Source organism: Vanessa tameamea, chromosome 6, assembly GCF_037043105.1.
Source record: "Vanessa tameamea isolate UH-Manoa-2023 chromosome 6, ilVanTame1 primary haplotype, whole genome shotgun sequence".
NCBI classification, from domain to species: Eukaryota; Metazoa; Arthropoda; class Insecta; order Lepidoptera; family Nymphalidae; genus Vanessa; species Vanessa tameamea.
The window spans coordinates 6856445-6873815 of record NC_087314.1 but is presented as its reverse complement, the minus strand read 5'-3'; the positions used below and the strand labels follow the sequence as shown (position 1 = coordinate 6873815).

The 17371-nt window shown below is 31.0% G+C and overlaps 1 protein-coding gene across 2 annotated transcripts in view; it reads left to right on the top strand.

The window, feature by feature from the left end:
• Positions 1–16612, top strand: part of LOC113393246 (uncharacterized) — a 28356-nt gene extending 11744 nt beyond the window's left edge. For both annotated transcript variants that reach the window (XM_026630036.2, XM_064215098.1), the window contains exons 3-5: positions 13542–13707; positions 15413–15534; positions 15682–16612. In XM_026630036.2, coding sequence (XP_026485821.1) covers positions 13542–13707; positions 15413–15534; positions 15682–16416 — 1023 coding nt within the window. In that variant the 3' untranslated portion in view covers positions 16417–16612. The remainder of the gene's footprint in view (positions 1–13541; positions 13708–15412; positions 15535–15681) is intronic.
• The last annotated feature ends 759 nt before the right edge of the window (positions 16613–17371 follow it).

Genomic DNA, 17371 nt, shown 5'->3' with positions numbered 1-17371 from the left:
ATACGCTTACACACACTTGTATTAGCTAAAGCTATTATATGATTGAAGTGGCAACCCTAAACCTAACCTAGAGTCATACGCTGTATCTAAGGGCTAGCCTACACTACGAAAAAAAAAGTATGCGATTCTATTTTTTTGTACGTATGTTATCATATATGGGCAGTCACGAAATTTGCAGAACAACTTTTTTGGTTCGAAACAAATTTATAACAACGCACAGTGGATATAAGTTACAAAAAGCAAAATCGTGATGTCTCTTTTTACAGTGCAACCTTCGCCTTATATTCGTCCGCCACTCTCACGCTGCCCATTAGGATACACCCACTAATTTTATAAGAAACTTGAATCTATGGTATTTATTAGTATGACCTGATTTCAAAATGATATATTTATATAATGTGCTTATAAATCTCATTGAGCCCATAAAGGAAATTGCTGAATGTAATTACGTACTATTTATTGAGCAACTACTTCGTTTTTAAGTTAATTATGTTGCCGTAATATCAAATATGTAATACATATTTTTATTTTTTTTATAATAAAATATCCAATTAGCTTCAATTATATTAATATTTCCATTTATGTATATTTTTACATATGATTACTATTAGTTTTTGTATATTACTTAAAGCAAAAACAAGATTTATTATTCTATGTATTATATATATAACACATTGAGTTTGATAATAATCGTTATCGTGGCTTATTATGTTTTCGAAGGTGCGTTTGCTAATATATAATAGTGCGAAAATAAAAAACTACATAAAGTCTATGAAAATCTAAAAAAGGTATTCAACCCAAATGTTTCAGCCCAGTAACTCGAGATCTACGGCTAAAAGTTCATTATACCAACGATCAATCAACGATCGATTTCGAAAACTACAGATACAATCAGAAAAGTGTAAATACATAAAAACGTTGATCAAAATGGGAAAATTATACTTATATCATCGATAAAACCAAAAAAATATATCGATCGAATTTCATGCAAAAAGTTTAAACTTCAACAAACTGGAATTCATAACAATATAAATTACTTTAAACCGATCAAAATTCTATAACAATTTAAGACACTTGAAGTTCGCAGTACTAACTTTTATTTACAGAATACGATTGGATAATATTATATTATTAATGGGTACTCAATACAATCGTAAAGTGTTAAAGCTTTTGATAATATCGAGACCTTTTTGTCTCATCAAATTTGAATGGGAAAATTAGTTTACTGACAACCTCTCTCTGAATTCGTCGGTCCCCTCCTGCCGTGTCGCGTAGTCCGCTTGTTCATATTGGTCTTTATAAATATAAATATGTTATATCTATTTCACTTTAGCTGTCAATTAGCCAAAACAGTTTGAATAAAAGCATTATAAATATGGCACATTGAAATAATTTTCCAATCCCTCTTATCCGTGACTATTTTGATATCGTATCGCGGCAGTGTCGTCTACTTTAAATAATAATATAATTGACGTTACGCACGAATGGATAATCTTACACCAATATTCTTTGACGGAATATTATCAAGTAAAACATTAAACTTGCACTTGAAATATGTCTTTTATTTTAAGGATAGGGTTTAGAGTTTATTGAATGAAACTTGTCCAGTGCACCTCATAACATAATTTCACCAACGAACTTAAGAGGAATTATAAATAAAATTAATCGCACGAAAACTCAATGTTGCTTTCTTGGTTATGAACCCGCGAACTCCACGAATTCTATTCGATGCCCATCAATTGGACATCAGATACTCATCAGCTATTTTATCACTAAACATCAATATCTATAATAAATAATTACTTACAGTGATGTATTTGTGACGGCACTGCGTTACTGAAAAAAAAATCTTATTTCACTCATGACAACCGACTTACGGTGATACCCAATTTTAATACGTGTAACCTGTAATTATTATGTCGTATGTCACATTCTGACATTTCACGCTCGAGTTCTGCAGTCGTTTTCGAGCTTATTCTTACAGAATACCTCTACAGATCACCGTTTTACTATTTTTTGCAGTTGTCCGTAATATCTCACTTAGATAGAAGATAGATTGCCAATGCAAACGTGCTTCATTTGCAACGCTCCAATAATAACCATGTTGACATCTGTATTACATCCTCTCTGATTTACATTTAGAAAAAGTAATTCTTATGTCTATTTAAGCGATATATGTGAAAGTGAATTTGTTTGTAATGCTTAACTACTCGACCGATATTCATGAAATTTTGCATATTGTACATTGTTAAGGGAACAGGAGCGGACGTACGTAACACCAGAAAATTAGTACGCATATATTATAATAATTGTACTAAAAATGTGCCTTCATCAAATAAAAAGGATAAAACTCAAACATGTCTTTATAACGTGATGAATATGTAGTTTAACTTGAATTTGATTATATAACTAACGCACCCATATTAAGTCACCAGGTCATATTTCGCAAGCGAGTGCCTTAGAAATAGCAACATTTATACAAGATAAGTCTAAATTGGCGTCAAGGCTGCCTAAATATTTATAAACTGAAAACTTTTTAACTTACTATGCATTCAACTTTTGTACTAGTTTATTTTTCGCGATTGCATTCCGTAACATCGTGTTATCGAATAACAGAGAAAATGCTATATTATTACTGATTATATTAACTGACTGCGTCATTTATAGCAATACCGACATTTTTTACCGCCCTGATACTCCAATACTTAAACGTTTTTTTTTATTTTATAACAGCAGAATACGGCTATTTATTTCAAAATTTTATTATAACTTTATATGAAATTAGTTTAAGAAATTAACTTTACCACAAACTATTGTAAATTAATTTATTATGAGACGGAAATAATAATAGCCGGTTAATATTATGTCGATCAGATAATTTTGCTCTTGCTGTGCACACTGTCTTTAACTCTTATCGCAATACAAAACTATATTGCTAATAATGCTGACCAAACCGTTTAATCATCATGGAATGTCTGATTAATATGTCGTGACCGATATTACGATTACTTTATCGCAACCCAATAATTTAAGTGTTATTAAAATGTATACGCCAGCCTGTGAATACATTTAGGATACCGACAAATGTGCTGGATATCGATCAGACGTTATGTGAAACGGCTTCTATATTTAAAACAAACTATTTAACAATTGCTTGTTTATATACATAAACCTTGGTTAAATATATGGTATCGTTAAACGCCTAACCGCGGTTTACAATAGATTATTAAAGCGAGGTCTTTGCCAAAATTACCCACGTTCAATACTAGACATAAGACAACTGCAATTTAGATGCGCCCACAAAGCAAACAATATCTAATTGATTGTGTCTGTATTCATTGATATTTTATTGCACAATGCAGGCATGTGTTTTCGAATTATCACATATCAATGTTAAGCCCAGATACATACCGACATGTGTCAAAGATAGAAAAACATATGACATGCTAAAGAGTAACTATTAAAACAGAATTTACTTATTATTGTATATCATATTTCTTGTTATCGTGTACGCATACCGGGTCAGTATTTCGTATGACATATTAATAATAAACAGTAAAGGACTCAGATGTATTACCTATGCACATTTATGATCTAAATGTTTCTACTAAAATCAACAACGGGAAGTGGACCTTAGGAAAATTTACATTTTGATCTGTATATATTCAGTTAAGTTATTACCGTACATAACTGTGATGCAAAGAACGATTTTATAGATTAGTTGTCGCCGTGGCTTCGCTCGCGTTTTAGGGGTCGTCGTCAAGTATTAGTTATAAAAAGTACCTACATCCTTATTTGTTGTTCAATATTACTTCACACCAAATTTCATTAAATTTGGTTCAGTGATGTTTGGCCTTGAAAGAGCAGACAGATAGACAGAGTTACTTTTGCGTTTATAATTTAGTATTGTTATTTAATTTAATAGAAAACTAAGATTTTTATACATAATCAATAAAAAGATGCGTCAAATGAGGGCAGATAATTAATCAAAGCTCCGCTAAAAATGTTAATTTTCTACTTTCGTTCACTATGAATGGAATGTTATAGAATATATAATTAGAGACACGTCACACACGACTACGTCAAACCCAAATAAATGGGATTTTATTCGTCAAGTGGTTCGAATGTAGCGGATTTCGTTATTATCATTTATAGTTTATTTTTTTATTAAACGAGTAGATATTTGAGCAAAAACTGCAAGATAAGCGCTCAGAGAGTTGAAACTTATTCGACCGTACCGACTATGGGCGAAACCTTTACCTACATACAACCATACACGAACGCATACATTACGAACATAAATGAAGATTAATATTTATATATAATTTAAAATACCTAAAACCATCGAAAAAAAATAATTGGACACATTTTTTTAAATTATCGTATTAATTTATGTAATAAGCATTAACGCACTTTTTTTTTTAATTTACGTATTAATATACAGATTATGTATTAAAAATAAATGAACTTTCAAAATAAAGACTCAAAAGTTTCAAAATATTATTTTTTCGACAATGTTATCGGTAGCGGGACACAAAGGTTACATCGCTGTCAACAATACAATACTCCTAAACCTTGCATAAAATCCGCCCGACTGAGTAACTCAAGGCTTTACTCATAAGTCATAATATCTATCTTTTTAATCAATGTCATTTAACGAACACAAAGAACTTATCAATCAAGAAAATCAATAACATAAAAATACTAGATTCACCTCGAAATTATAATTATCTTGCGCGTAGTATCCCAAAGATGCACTAACGCGTGACGTTAAGAAAAATTGCTATTGCTTTATTTAAGGCGCTTCAAATTCGTCACTCAAATACCGAACAATATATTGGAAATTGAGAACCAGCATTTTGAGATTGGAAGATAGTTTAATAACGATTATTTTAAACTAATTTGTAAAAATATAAGCTTTTTATAATTTCATGTTACTAAATACCAAATAACTTCAAATAGCAATCGTATTTTTTTGACGGATACAAAGGTTTTAAAGTAACTTAATTAGCTATAAAAATATGTTTATTTTGATCAAGAATAACAATAATTTAAAAAGCCAAATTAAATCTTTATGGAAAGTTGAAGCCGTAAAAACCATACCCATTAGCATCTCATCAAGTGCAGTTATTCCGCACTCACTATTCCCTAGCTTACAGTCACCCAACATTCACAAACTTACTTTTATTTTAGTACAGAAAACAGTTACACTCAATACCTGCAGACTTATCCGGAAATTCTTATAGAATAATTACCACAAAAATAGAATTAAAATGTCGAAGAAGAAATATAAATATATAATAATACAAATACCACAACTGTTCTAAATATAATTAATCATAGAAATAAGTATTATCTGAATGGTTGAGGAAAAAATCTTTGTTCGCTATATTTTTTTAGTATGTCCTTTTAATTATAAGTGTCTGAATATTAAACTATTGCCACGTAATAACCTACCTGAAAAATTTTAAAAAATTATAAAATATTGATTAACTTCTTTATTCATAACAGAATGTTCGTACTTTAAATATTGTTAATTTTAATATTAAATATGTTTTTAATATTGTGTATAAAATGGCTGAAGTACGATAGTTATTTGTCCAAATAACGAAAACAGTCGTACGTCGTACGTTTTTGGCTAACGCTGGCTAACGTAAGCCTTTGGAGATACGTCAAAACAATGTACTAGAAAAGAGCATACAGAAAAGTCGGTGACAGTATGTCTTAATTTTTAAGGTAGACTGATAATAACTATTTTTATCATTCAGATAAATATAGTAATTACCTCGGGCATTTTGACGCTGAAAGAAATAATGACCATTTCTTACACCATATCATTGTATTTATACTGGCTCACTCACCCTTCAAATACAATACTGACTATAACTGTTTGGTAAAATTTATATAATTATAACACTTATCATTTTCTTTATTAATAAATTAATATAATTATATATGCATTAAATGAGACTATTTCAAGCCTAAACATTTATCACAACGGCATGTTTCTCCATCGGCATTTGATTTATTCAATAACATTGTCTACGCTTTTATCGCAATCTTGAATCGACATTAACAAATACACGAAACACATTTGTACCATTCTCAATGTAGAACACTAAATAATATTAAGAAAACTTCTAAAACTATTTCTCTTCATATTGAAATATCAATACGTACGAATTTATTTCAATTTATTACTCAGTTGCTTACGTTTTGCAATAGAATTTTGCAACATTTGAACTATTTTTTATTACATAACCAATAAAGATATGTCTTTTATTATCTTAGATTTATCGGCTTGGATACATAGATACTTTTTAATAAAATGTATTTAATTGGAAAGCTAGTGGCCATAAAAACAATTTTTCAATTAAGTAGTGATTATATCTATTTTTTAAGACCTCAAGTAATATAATAAGGTATTAATGTTCTTATATAAACGAAAGGGGCACTAGCAGTTCCTTATCTAAGCAACGATAACTATTTAAGCAGGTCACGAATGTTTACGTAAAATGACAAAGTTTGAGTCACCGCGAATGATGTGGTATCTTGCTGCGTGGGTGAAAGCGAGTTAGTGGGCAGCAGGCACTAACCATCCTTCGTAAGTTGATCGAACATGGTACATTTCCGTAACTAACATCACGGGATGTTAGATTTCACATTCTTTAAACGTCTTATTGCATATGAAACCACTTAAGAAACCGGAAAGAACTGGATGGTTTACAGGAAATCAGAATGCCTTTAAAGATTCCCATGAAGACTGGTCCTTCTCGGCATATGCTCCTGTTGACGTTCAAATAATATATGTCTAATAGTTGTTTAATGTTTTAACGATTATTTATATATTTCGTAAATCAAAAATCATAACAACAATATTTTTATAAAATGTTTCGAAATGTACACTTGAACGTTGCGTGAGTAGTCACATTAAGGCTTAAGGTGTCTTTGAAAATAGCTTTAATATCATTGTTATAGCTAAGAATTATAAGTTCATCAAATAATTGTATAATTAAGTTTTAAGTTTACAATGCCATTATTAATTATATTTTTTGCAATATAGTGCTTTCTAGGTCTTAATTTCTACAAATTATTACCACGCATATCTCTTGTCTAATGTATTTCTTGATTCTCTATAACATACACATTTATTATTAGATACTCTATCCGGTATAAACCCTAATGACACTGACAATATGTATTGTCAGTGCCTTCTGGCATACTGTTGTCTAATCAAAAACTGTAGATTGAAAAGATTCCAAATACAATTAGGTAAGGTACTACTTTTATTAAGTAGATTAATTTCTTGATATTCCTAACAATAAATTAAACTTGTGTTTATTTAAATTGTTACTCATAACTTATAACGTTATGTAAGAATTTGTTTTGTATGGTGCATTTATATTATATTTAAAAAAAAACAGTTATGCTACGTAGTCTAATAAGAACCTATTCCACAAAAATATTGTAACATATAAATTTAAGTATGATATAATATATGTATTATAAAGTTTTATATACTAACTTCCGCTTCGCAAATCACACAATAATAGTATATATTTGCACATAAAACAAATGATCATGATCAATTTGGAAAAGCGTAAAATCTTAGACGTGTAAATAATTATGCACCATACGCAATGGAATGTACGGACTATATTTGGCGTTTGTGTCCGTAACATACAAAATAAAATCAAATACAACATAAAAAAAAAAATTCAAATATATATTCTTACAATAAGATTTTATTCAAATATCGACCGGCAGTTTCAGACTTAACTAGAATAATCCACCATTCACAAAATGCTTGTTTTACACTATATAAATATATTGAAATGATAATAAGATGAAGTAAATTAATTTTAATCGTTATTATATCCACTTACCTGTCCATTAGAAAGTACATTTCGGCACATACCGAAGCGTATGATGTGCAAAAAATTGTGTAACAATACATCAAGTGTTTTCGTATTTGACTTCCGATCGGACATGTTGAATTTGTTGCAAACAATGTGCACACGCATATTTTCTCATGTGACCGTTCACGTGATTTGTATCTCAAACACAAACTTATTTCAAATCATGGAATTTTATCGATGCAAGCATTCCTTGGTGGCCGTTCTAACTCCATATAGAGTAATTTATCTTTAAAATTCATAAAAACAGTTTAATATCTGCACGTGTCGTAAGAAATTAGCAATTGGGAACGATTTTATACGTTCTCGAATTTCTGATTAAATGAAATTCATTTTATAAATCCGGTGTGGCTGTCGTTTCTTGGCCTAAATATGCCAATAGCTCGATAATAAAATCAATTAAGAGTTAAGAAATTCAGATTTCTTTAATTGTGTTAACGTGTCCTAATTTTGTATAAGTGTTATGAAAGTAATTTATGTAACGACATGAGGACGTTCAACAGGCTGTTACTTTAGGGTTTGTACAAATGTCGCTAACCAATAATAATCTTACAGGTAGATATTATTACAAAGCACCAATATGACAAATTTAAAGCGCAAAGAGCACAAAGATTTATAATAAAATAAGCATATAGATTAATGAATGAAATAATCCTACAAACGACTTTAAACTAAGGTGACCTTTCTTTAAGTGTTGCATAAATTAATAACTAGACACTAACAAAAAGCTCGTAACGACGTAGAATTTAAAAAATCGCTTGCAGCACTTCTTATTCAGGTAGTAATATATGCGTAATTCGGGCATTTAAATAATGTCATTAAATACATTTTATCAGGCACGTAATTTCATTTAGGTTACGCATATCTGTAAAAGGTTGGCAACCTTGCATGGAGGTACACACGCTTACGTCGGGCTGCTTTCATCGCGTGAGAACCACTGCTTGTTGTATGGCGCATCACTCTCGATGTTTCCGGAAAATTAAATATACCTACTTATGAAACGTCACATAATCCAGATCATAAATAACAAAATTGTTAATAAATTATCTTAATCTAACTTTTTTGTCTTTATTCGTAATTATCAATGCGTATAACAATGAATTAATCCTTACATTCTGTTGTTTGAAAACTATTTGCAAAAAAAAAAAACAAAATATAAAATTATAGCTACATCTCTTAAAAAGTTTAATTAATAAAAACTTTTTACTAAATTCCTAAAGGTATGTGATAACGCTTTTAATGTAAATAAAGATTGATAAACATAACGAGTTCCAAGGTTATTACAGTACGTGCAATGCGGATTTACGCATTTTGCAAACCCACACAGACCGTGGGTGGCGCCTACAAACACAAAGGACATGGTCCAATAGATCTGGAACTATACAAACGCGCAACGAACTCAGTAGAACTATTGAACTACCTTTAAGAAGTATTACAACTAACAAGCTAAGTAATTGTACGCCCACTGCTTACTGCTGATCTCATAATTCGACATTCTCACTGTAGCCTTAAAATTCACGACATCAACAACATTTTAATTAAGCCTTTATAATTACGTCTCTGTAGTACACGTAAAAAAGTCACTAAAAAACTTACACAACACCTACCTACACGGAAGTTTAAATTGTCTTTAAAACTCAAGATAAACTCAATTACTTCTATATATTCACTATAATAGTAGGTATATAATGAGTATGGAAATGTTATTGATACGCTCATTTTATCTAATAATCGAAACGGAGTGTGGGCTGCTACAATTATTAAAATTGTTCCTTAGTATTTAACATTTATCTTTAAATATCTAAAATATTATATACTCCATAAAAGGTAGCCTAAGTCATCATATATTTAATGTTCATATATGGTCACCGTCGCGCAATATCTGATTCATGGGTTTCACCGTGATTAGTCTTAACTATATAAAAAAATCTATATGATTCTATACTCTCGCGCTTCTGAAACTAGACTCAGTACAAAACACTGAAGAATTAAAAAAAATGCCATTTGTATATATATTATAAATATATATATTTTAAATATATCGTTGCTCTATTGGCTATGTTTTGTACGGTTGCTAGGTTGCTTTTGTAGGGTTTGAATTCATTAATCACCTTGGAGAGAACGTGAAGCGGTTGGGTCATGTGCCTGATCTCTTTTTGTTGTTATGTTACATTACTCTATCATCAGACAATGTGAGTTAGGAATTGGAGAATGCACATGAGTTTGTGCACTATGATATCACCTGCGACGGTATTTAGTCAAACATCTGCGCGATCATAGCGCGATAGCATAATTTAGGCTGTCCAGGGCTTTTGATATGGACAGCCTAAATTGATCAGGAGGCCATTATTTAAAATATTATTTTGTAAAATTTCAATTACCTTAAGTAAATTGATAATCATACAAATAAGTCGAACATACAAAACAAACCTGTACCTACTTAACTATGTAAACATTCGTGAAAAATATTTTTCCAATATCCCTTGCAAATAACTTAGCGGATAACAAAAAACAATCTCAAATACTTTTAATTAGTAAGAAACCTATAATTTAAAGTAGCACTCTTAAGCTGTTTACTAGAACAGTCTACAGTTAACAATTGCACGGTATGTCTTAGCATATAATTAATTACAATGCGACAAGTATTCTGATTTCTGTGTATTGTCCACATCTATGGTGAGTCATAATAAGCCGTGATATACAACAAATTAAAGCAAGGATTACGCAAGACAACATAGCAAGTACAAGGTCCTTAAATAGAACACTAATTGTTAGATACAAGGCGCGTGTCCATAACGTTAGTTTCGAAACAATAACTTCGTGATATAATACGATTTCCGTTCTAATTTTACTATTCGATATTTTTGAATGACAGTTATGTGTTGAACTTTTACATTCACAACAAATCCATAAATAACAGTTATATAAAAGGCTTCATTACAAGACAGTAGTTACAGTACAAACCATGTCCGTGTGAAATTATGTCATGAATGCTAACAGCATTTCTCCTTTGATGCTAAATAGAAGATAAATGAGCAACTGTCTTACATCAATAACGTATGTACATATATATCAATCATATCATGTATATTTACTTGGGCATCAAGCAAAACCTGCGGGCCGATTACGCTACACTTAAATAGCCTGAGTTATTACAATAAAATAATTATTGAAAAAACAACTTTAAAATACGAGGTTTCCGTATCTAAACTAAATTGCTGTAACGCAGCGGCTTGGGTAAAACTAATGTAGACCAGAACGACAATATAGCAGTTTTATTTTAAAATACCCTGAATTGCTATTTATAACGAGAATTTTATTTAATCTGATTACATCCATATTAAATATTTTATAAAAGGTTTATTAAAACATTGGAAAAAACTAAAATATTTGCTAAGCACACAACAATTAAAACGTACATGTTTATTTTATAAAAATCTGAAAAAATGACTCTGAGTATTATATGAGTCATTATTTGATTTTATGGTCAACGCGATGCGAACATTTAGATTTGAATTCCTATTAGGCATATCTTAATAGCTGTCTTAGGATAAACATAGTCACGATAATTCGCATGAAATCCTGTATAACATATTCTGGTCGCTTGGCAACGAAAATTTATTATTATTATTAACGGTAACGCGTTATGAGTATTTGAACTTTCAGTTTTTTGTTGAAAATTGTCACCTAATCTGACATGCGTGTGCGTTTCCGCGTAGGTCCTTAGCTCTCGACCCACGTTTGTTCCCGAGGTTACGACAACGCCAACCTCGTATGTTATGCTGATGAACACCTCTATATTATTATTCTACGAGACTAGTCATGTATAAGGCTACAGTATGCGCATCTATCAGCATTGTGCTATGCTTCTTCCTAGTATGTGACTAATCTCGTTGGTTAGAAACTCAATCATATTGGAATAAATACTATTATGAAAATTACTAACCTTATTCTCAATCAATACTCTGGAAATTATTTATTAGCAAAAAATTTAAGCTTCTTATTATTGTACTAAAATATAATTTCTCAATAAATTCTCTGGAAATTACAGTATAGCGTTAAAATTTAACTATAGCAATTTCTCAAAATTAATCAAGGTAATATTTTGAAGCAGTTTTTAGCCTTCGAATGTATATATTTTAAAATATACTTATCGATAGAGCAATATTGTGGTATAAACGTGGTAAACCCACGTGGTAACCCCACTAGGGCACATTACAAAAATTCTAAATTACACCTAATTGGTTCTTGATATAATTAATTTGTCAACATATTTTGAGACTTTATCGTATCACACCTAAGTTAAACACCTTTAGACAGACTGGTTTTGGATTTCTATCCTAACTCTTTATATACACCTAACATCTAAGTTTTATCTTGATTATGCCCTTGCAAAATAATTTATGTTTACTTTAAAAATCTTACAATCGTACGAATATCCTGAAAGATTATGTTTCGAAAATTCTATAAGCCCTATAAATCAATCGTAACAGTTTTTTTTACGTTGAACGAGAAACAAAATTGTCATTCTAATTATATCTAATATTATGTAGCATGGAACCATTAACGCATTACGAATTGCATATATTATTTTTTTATGTAAACTTACATATAAATACAATTTTACAAACAAAGCACACCATACATCATTATACAAGCAATTGTTATCAATATGTTTTTAATTGCAAATGACACCTTGACACATAGGTATCTTATAAGTTAGACCGATTTTCCTGTACATATTTTTCCTGTCTGTTACATTTTCTAAAAAATTATTCATACCGAGAAACCAAATAAATCGTGATTTTTTTATACACTTGTAAAAAGTTTCTTCATTACGAATTTTAAAATTTAATTAAATTTAAAAAAAAAATGTATTGTATATTATTATATGAGTTTTATCATGATTTAGTGTATTGAGTTCGTTTTGTAAGAAAATTCCGAGACTAGTGATAAAATTCAAACGGTGGTAATTAATTTTCAATAATTTAATTTTATTCACTAAATTCCATTGCTTCATGCTGACCTTCGAGGCCTACTTAGCATCCATTGTTCAATAAAGTGCTGGTTCCGTGCGTCTCTAATTCGTGGCTTACCCATTGTTTTTTCACACAAGCCCGATTTTACGGGTAGTGCACATCGCGGGAAGACTGCACCCACGAAAACAAAATAATTTATGAATTTGCAAAATAATACATGTTTTAATTAAGATGTAAACCATCTTCCCTGCCTAATGAAAAATCTATTAAAATTACACATATATATATATATATATATATATATATATGTGGGTATATATAATATCAGCTGAAATACGACATATTTAAAAAACAATATCATAACAGACGCAGAGATGGTCAAGTGGGTCGAACACCGTGAACAATATGAATCTTAACCGTAGGCATCACTGAATTTTCATATAGGTACTTCATTTCTGTTTATAATTCATCTCGTGCTCAGCGTTTAAGGATAGATCGTTAGTAAATCTATGATCACTCCTCAAAAGGAAGATAATTAATCCAGCAGTGAAACCTAACTCTATATTAATTACATAAAAATGTACTATTGCTTAAATTTATATTTTAATATATTTTTTTTTGATAATTTTTATTTTTTATTTTTCAGATGTGCGCATACAGCGCACTAGCTGCTCTAGATGGTTATAGCGCGCAACAAGATCCCGATCAGTTCCATATACAAACAGATGAAGATGACGATCGGTATTTCCTTTACCAAACACACAACGGCCAGTATCGTAAGGAACGGCGACTCAAAGATGGTTCAGTAGTCGGTAAGATGAATTTTAATAAAGCCATACAAATAATGAAATAAAACTTAGATATTTGATAAAATAATTAGATATCAAATGAAAATGATGTCACCATCAGTTTACCCGTGGTTTACCCTTTTCCCATTTATTTGGCATAGGGGCATAGGGCACAGAATTTGTTTAATAAAACATTGCGAAAAAAAAGATTTAGCATAATTTTACGACCAGCTAACCAAATCTTACGCTGAAGAGTCTTCTCTCGAAACGATTTTCCTCGTAGGAAGTTTTCCCCCTACCACACACTTTGAGCATATTGCTTCCAATGTTATCGTGCACTTAACACAAATAATGCACCTTAGTCGGCTTAAATAATGATTATACTCTATCGGATCATAAAATTTAAGTATTTATTTTTCCGAGATGGCCCAGTGGTTAGAACGCGTGCATCTTAACCTATGATTTCTGATTCAAAACCAGGCAGGCACCATTGAATTTTCATGTGCTTAATTTGTGTTTATAAATCATCTCGTGCACGGCGGTGAAGGAAAACATCGTGAGGAAACCTGCATGTGTCTAATATCTGAAACAAAATTCTGCCACATGTGTATTCCAACTCGCATTGGAGCAGCGTGGTGGTGCTCCAAACCTTCTCCTCAAAGGGAGGAGGCCTTAGCCCAGCAGTGGGAAATTTGCAGGCTGCTAATCTAAGTATACTTTATTCAAAACTTAAACTTGGTGCACCGAGCAGCTTCACTTACGTTAATCGTTCGGGCAATCCTTCAACATATTATGTCTATAATGTATCAGTTCAAATTCGAGCATTACATAAATTAGTGAGAAGAACTGATCGTTTCATTGCGAAACCTATAATGATATAATTTGTAACATTAGTGAGAGAAAAGAACCGAGCATTACAGTGTAAATACAACTTGACTGCAGGCTCAAAATCGTATCTGAGATTGTTACATAAGACAGGCGAAAGCTGCCGGTAAAGGACCGCCCGTACTGCTCCGGCCCTCCACTCTTAGGATGACTTACAGTATATACTTTTTATAGCCTATCGTATATTTTATTTTACACATATAGGCTATCTAAACTAAAGAGATATTTTGCAATTGCACTGATAGATTCTTAGGTCAAATAAATAAATTCTTCAGCTTACATGCAAAGCTATCACCGGTTAGAAACTCATTGTTTACTCCTTTCCCCTAATGAAACAATAGCGTATATTAGTAATATATACCGTAAGGCTTATTAGATCTAATATACCAAAATGAAAAACTGCATTTAAGGAAATTAGTCCTTGTTACAAGGTTTCATTATTAAACTTATCATTACTTTATTTTTAACGATGTTATATTCTTTAATACCATAAATATGAGTATTTAATTTTTTTATTTAAGTCCTTTCTTTATGATTACTTGAATCAACGTATATTTAATTGAAGTATTTTTTGAGTGTAAAATGTTAATAACTCCCTAGCTTCTAAAATATAATGTCTCACATACAAAGAAATTTAATTATCAAAACATTTTGTGGTTTCAATAAGTGTTCACATGAATATAAAATATTATCATTTGTGGATCAGTCGTTATATTAAATTCGAGCTTGATATAATCTTAAATGTCGGATTAATACCCACGTCCACGGTAGTCACACATAAGTCATACCAATGAGGCCAAAATCTGAATCATCGTACAACTAAGTCTGGTAAATTTATTTCCAGGAACCACGGGCTGGGTGGGCGCTGATGGATTTTTAAGACTACAAGACTACATCGCTGATGACCAAGGATACAGAATTTATAAGTCGAAGACAGTTTACGTGGGGGAAAACCGCCCGATAGGAGTATGAATTTAACGAATATTTAATAATATAAGAAGTGCTTACAAAATAAATATTAGATAGTAAACAAGTTGCATTTCAAAAATAAATTATTTTTTATTGAGTATTTTAATTGAACTATGGATATTAATAAATCATTATTTGTTTCAGGAATCTCTTAAAATAGCAAAAACAGCACCAACTGATTCTGGTTTTAACATAACTCCAGCACCAGCCCCTCATCCTCCGCGAGGGACTCCACGCTTCAGTACGACAACTCAAACCCCGCTTCCTCATTCTTCTACACAGAGTTTACACAATATTTACCCCACAGAAATATCCATTACACCACCACCTCTATCGTATTCGCGTCCAACTTCAACACCAAAAGTTAATGTGTCGCCGAACTCTATCGATTCATCGACACAATACGATTTTAAGCCAACTGTAACACCAATCACAGCTAGTGAAGCTTCCTCAACGCCGAATCCTTACAATTACGATTTATCGAACACTAATACAATAGACGGATATTACACAAGTGATAGCACTCCTAATGGCCGTTTTGATGTTATCAATCCGAATTCCTATAGGCATGCAAATGACTGGACCAGAAGACAAAGGCCTGAAGTGCACCTCGGCGATGGCTACACTCCACAATTCCCAGGCTATGATGGTGTCGCCTTTAGAAGGAACGGATTCCGATACTATCTTCCTAAACAGTATCATGAAGAAGAAACCCAAGATGCTGATGAAAGAACAGGTAGTTTTGGATATATAGATCCTTTCGGAATTCGTCGAGTAATATATTATAACACAGCGCCTGGACAAGGGTTCCAAATTCGAAAAAACAACAGATATGTTGGCCATGATGCCACTCCTTACGACCCAAGACCTGCAAAGTGAATTTTATGTATAAATATTCAATGTGTTATAGTTACCACATAAAGCAGTATTCTAATTTTAAATAATCTTCAAGTGATTGCTAGAGACAAAACGATTGATCTTCGAACGAAACCTCTTAGCCATATTATTGTTCATAAAGTTAAGTTACATAGTAGTCATAATTATAAATGAATAAATATAATTTATTTTAGAATGACATATGGTTTCGCTAAATTAATAAAAATGTAATCGGACTAATAACAAGCTAAATAATTCATTGAATTCATAATTACTTGTGCCATGAATTGAAACTGACGGACAAAAAATACAATACTTACGCTAATAGTTACGAAAACATTTAGAAATATGAATATATTATTGGCGTTGTTTCCATAATGCAAAATTTACCGTAATATGTTGATATTTGTAATAAAATACTAAAAAGGATTTAGACTAGTAGTAGTAAGGCCGTATGAAGCGAGCATTGAACTTGACTTAATTTGTTATTTTCTTACGAATGAGTATTGCGTAGGCATATTATAGTCAAGCTTTACCGTTTAAGGACAAATCCTTAAATGTACAAAAGTATTTAAAATATAAAACTTATAAATTTATTTTTATTCTTATATTAAAACTATCTTATATATTTGTAAAGTATATTAATTATAAAGGTACATTTAAGTATTTAGTTTTTTGTATTTAACTTGGTGACAGTACTTGCAGTGTTATAGCGAATGATTGGTCATTTTAACTATAAATGCTATGGAATTTAGAAGATATTTAATGACTTCTCGTTGCTATGACAATTTAGTCGGAAATATTTATAACACTTATTTAACTAGATAACCAAATATAAAATGTTATTTATAATCAATTTATTTTATACGTGTAATTACTTCTTTGATGACAATGACAAAATTTGTGATTTACAACACTAAATTGCAGCAGCATTTAGTAATAAACTATTGGTAATTAA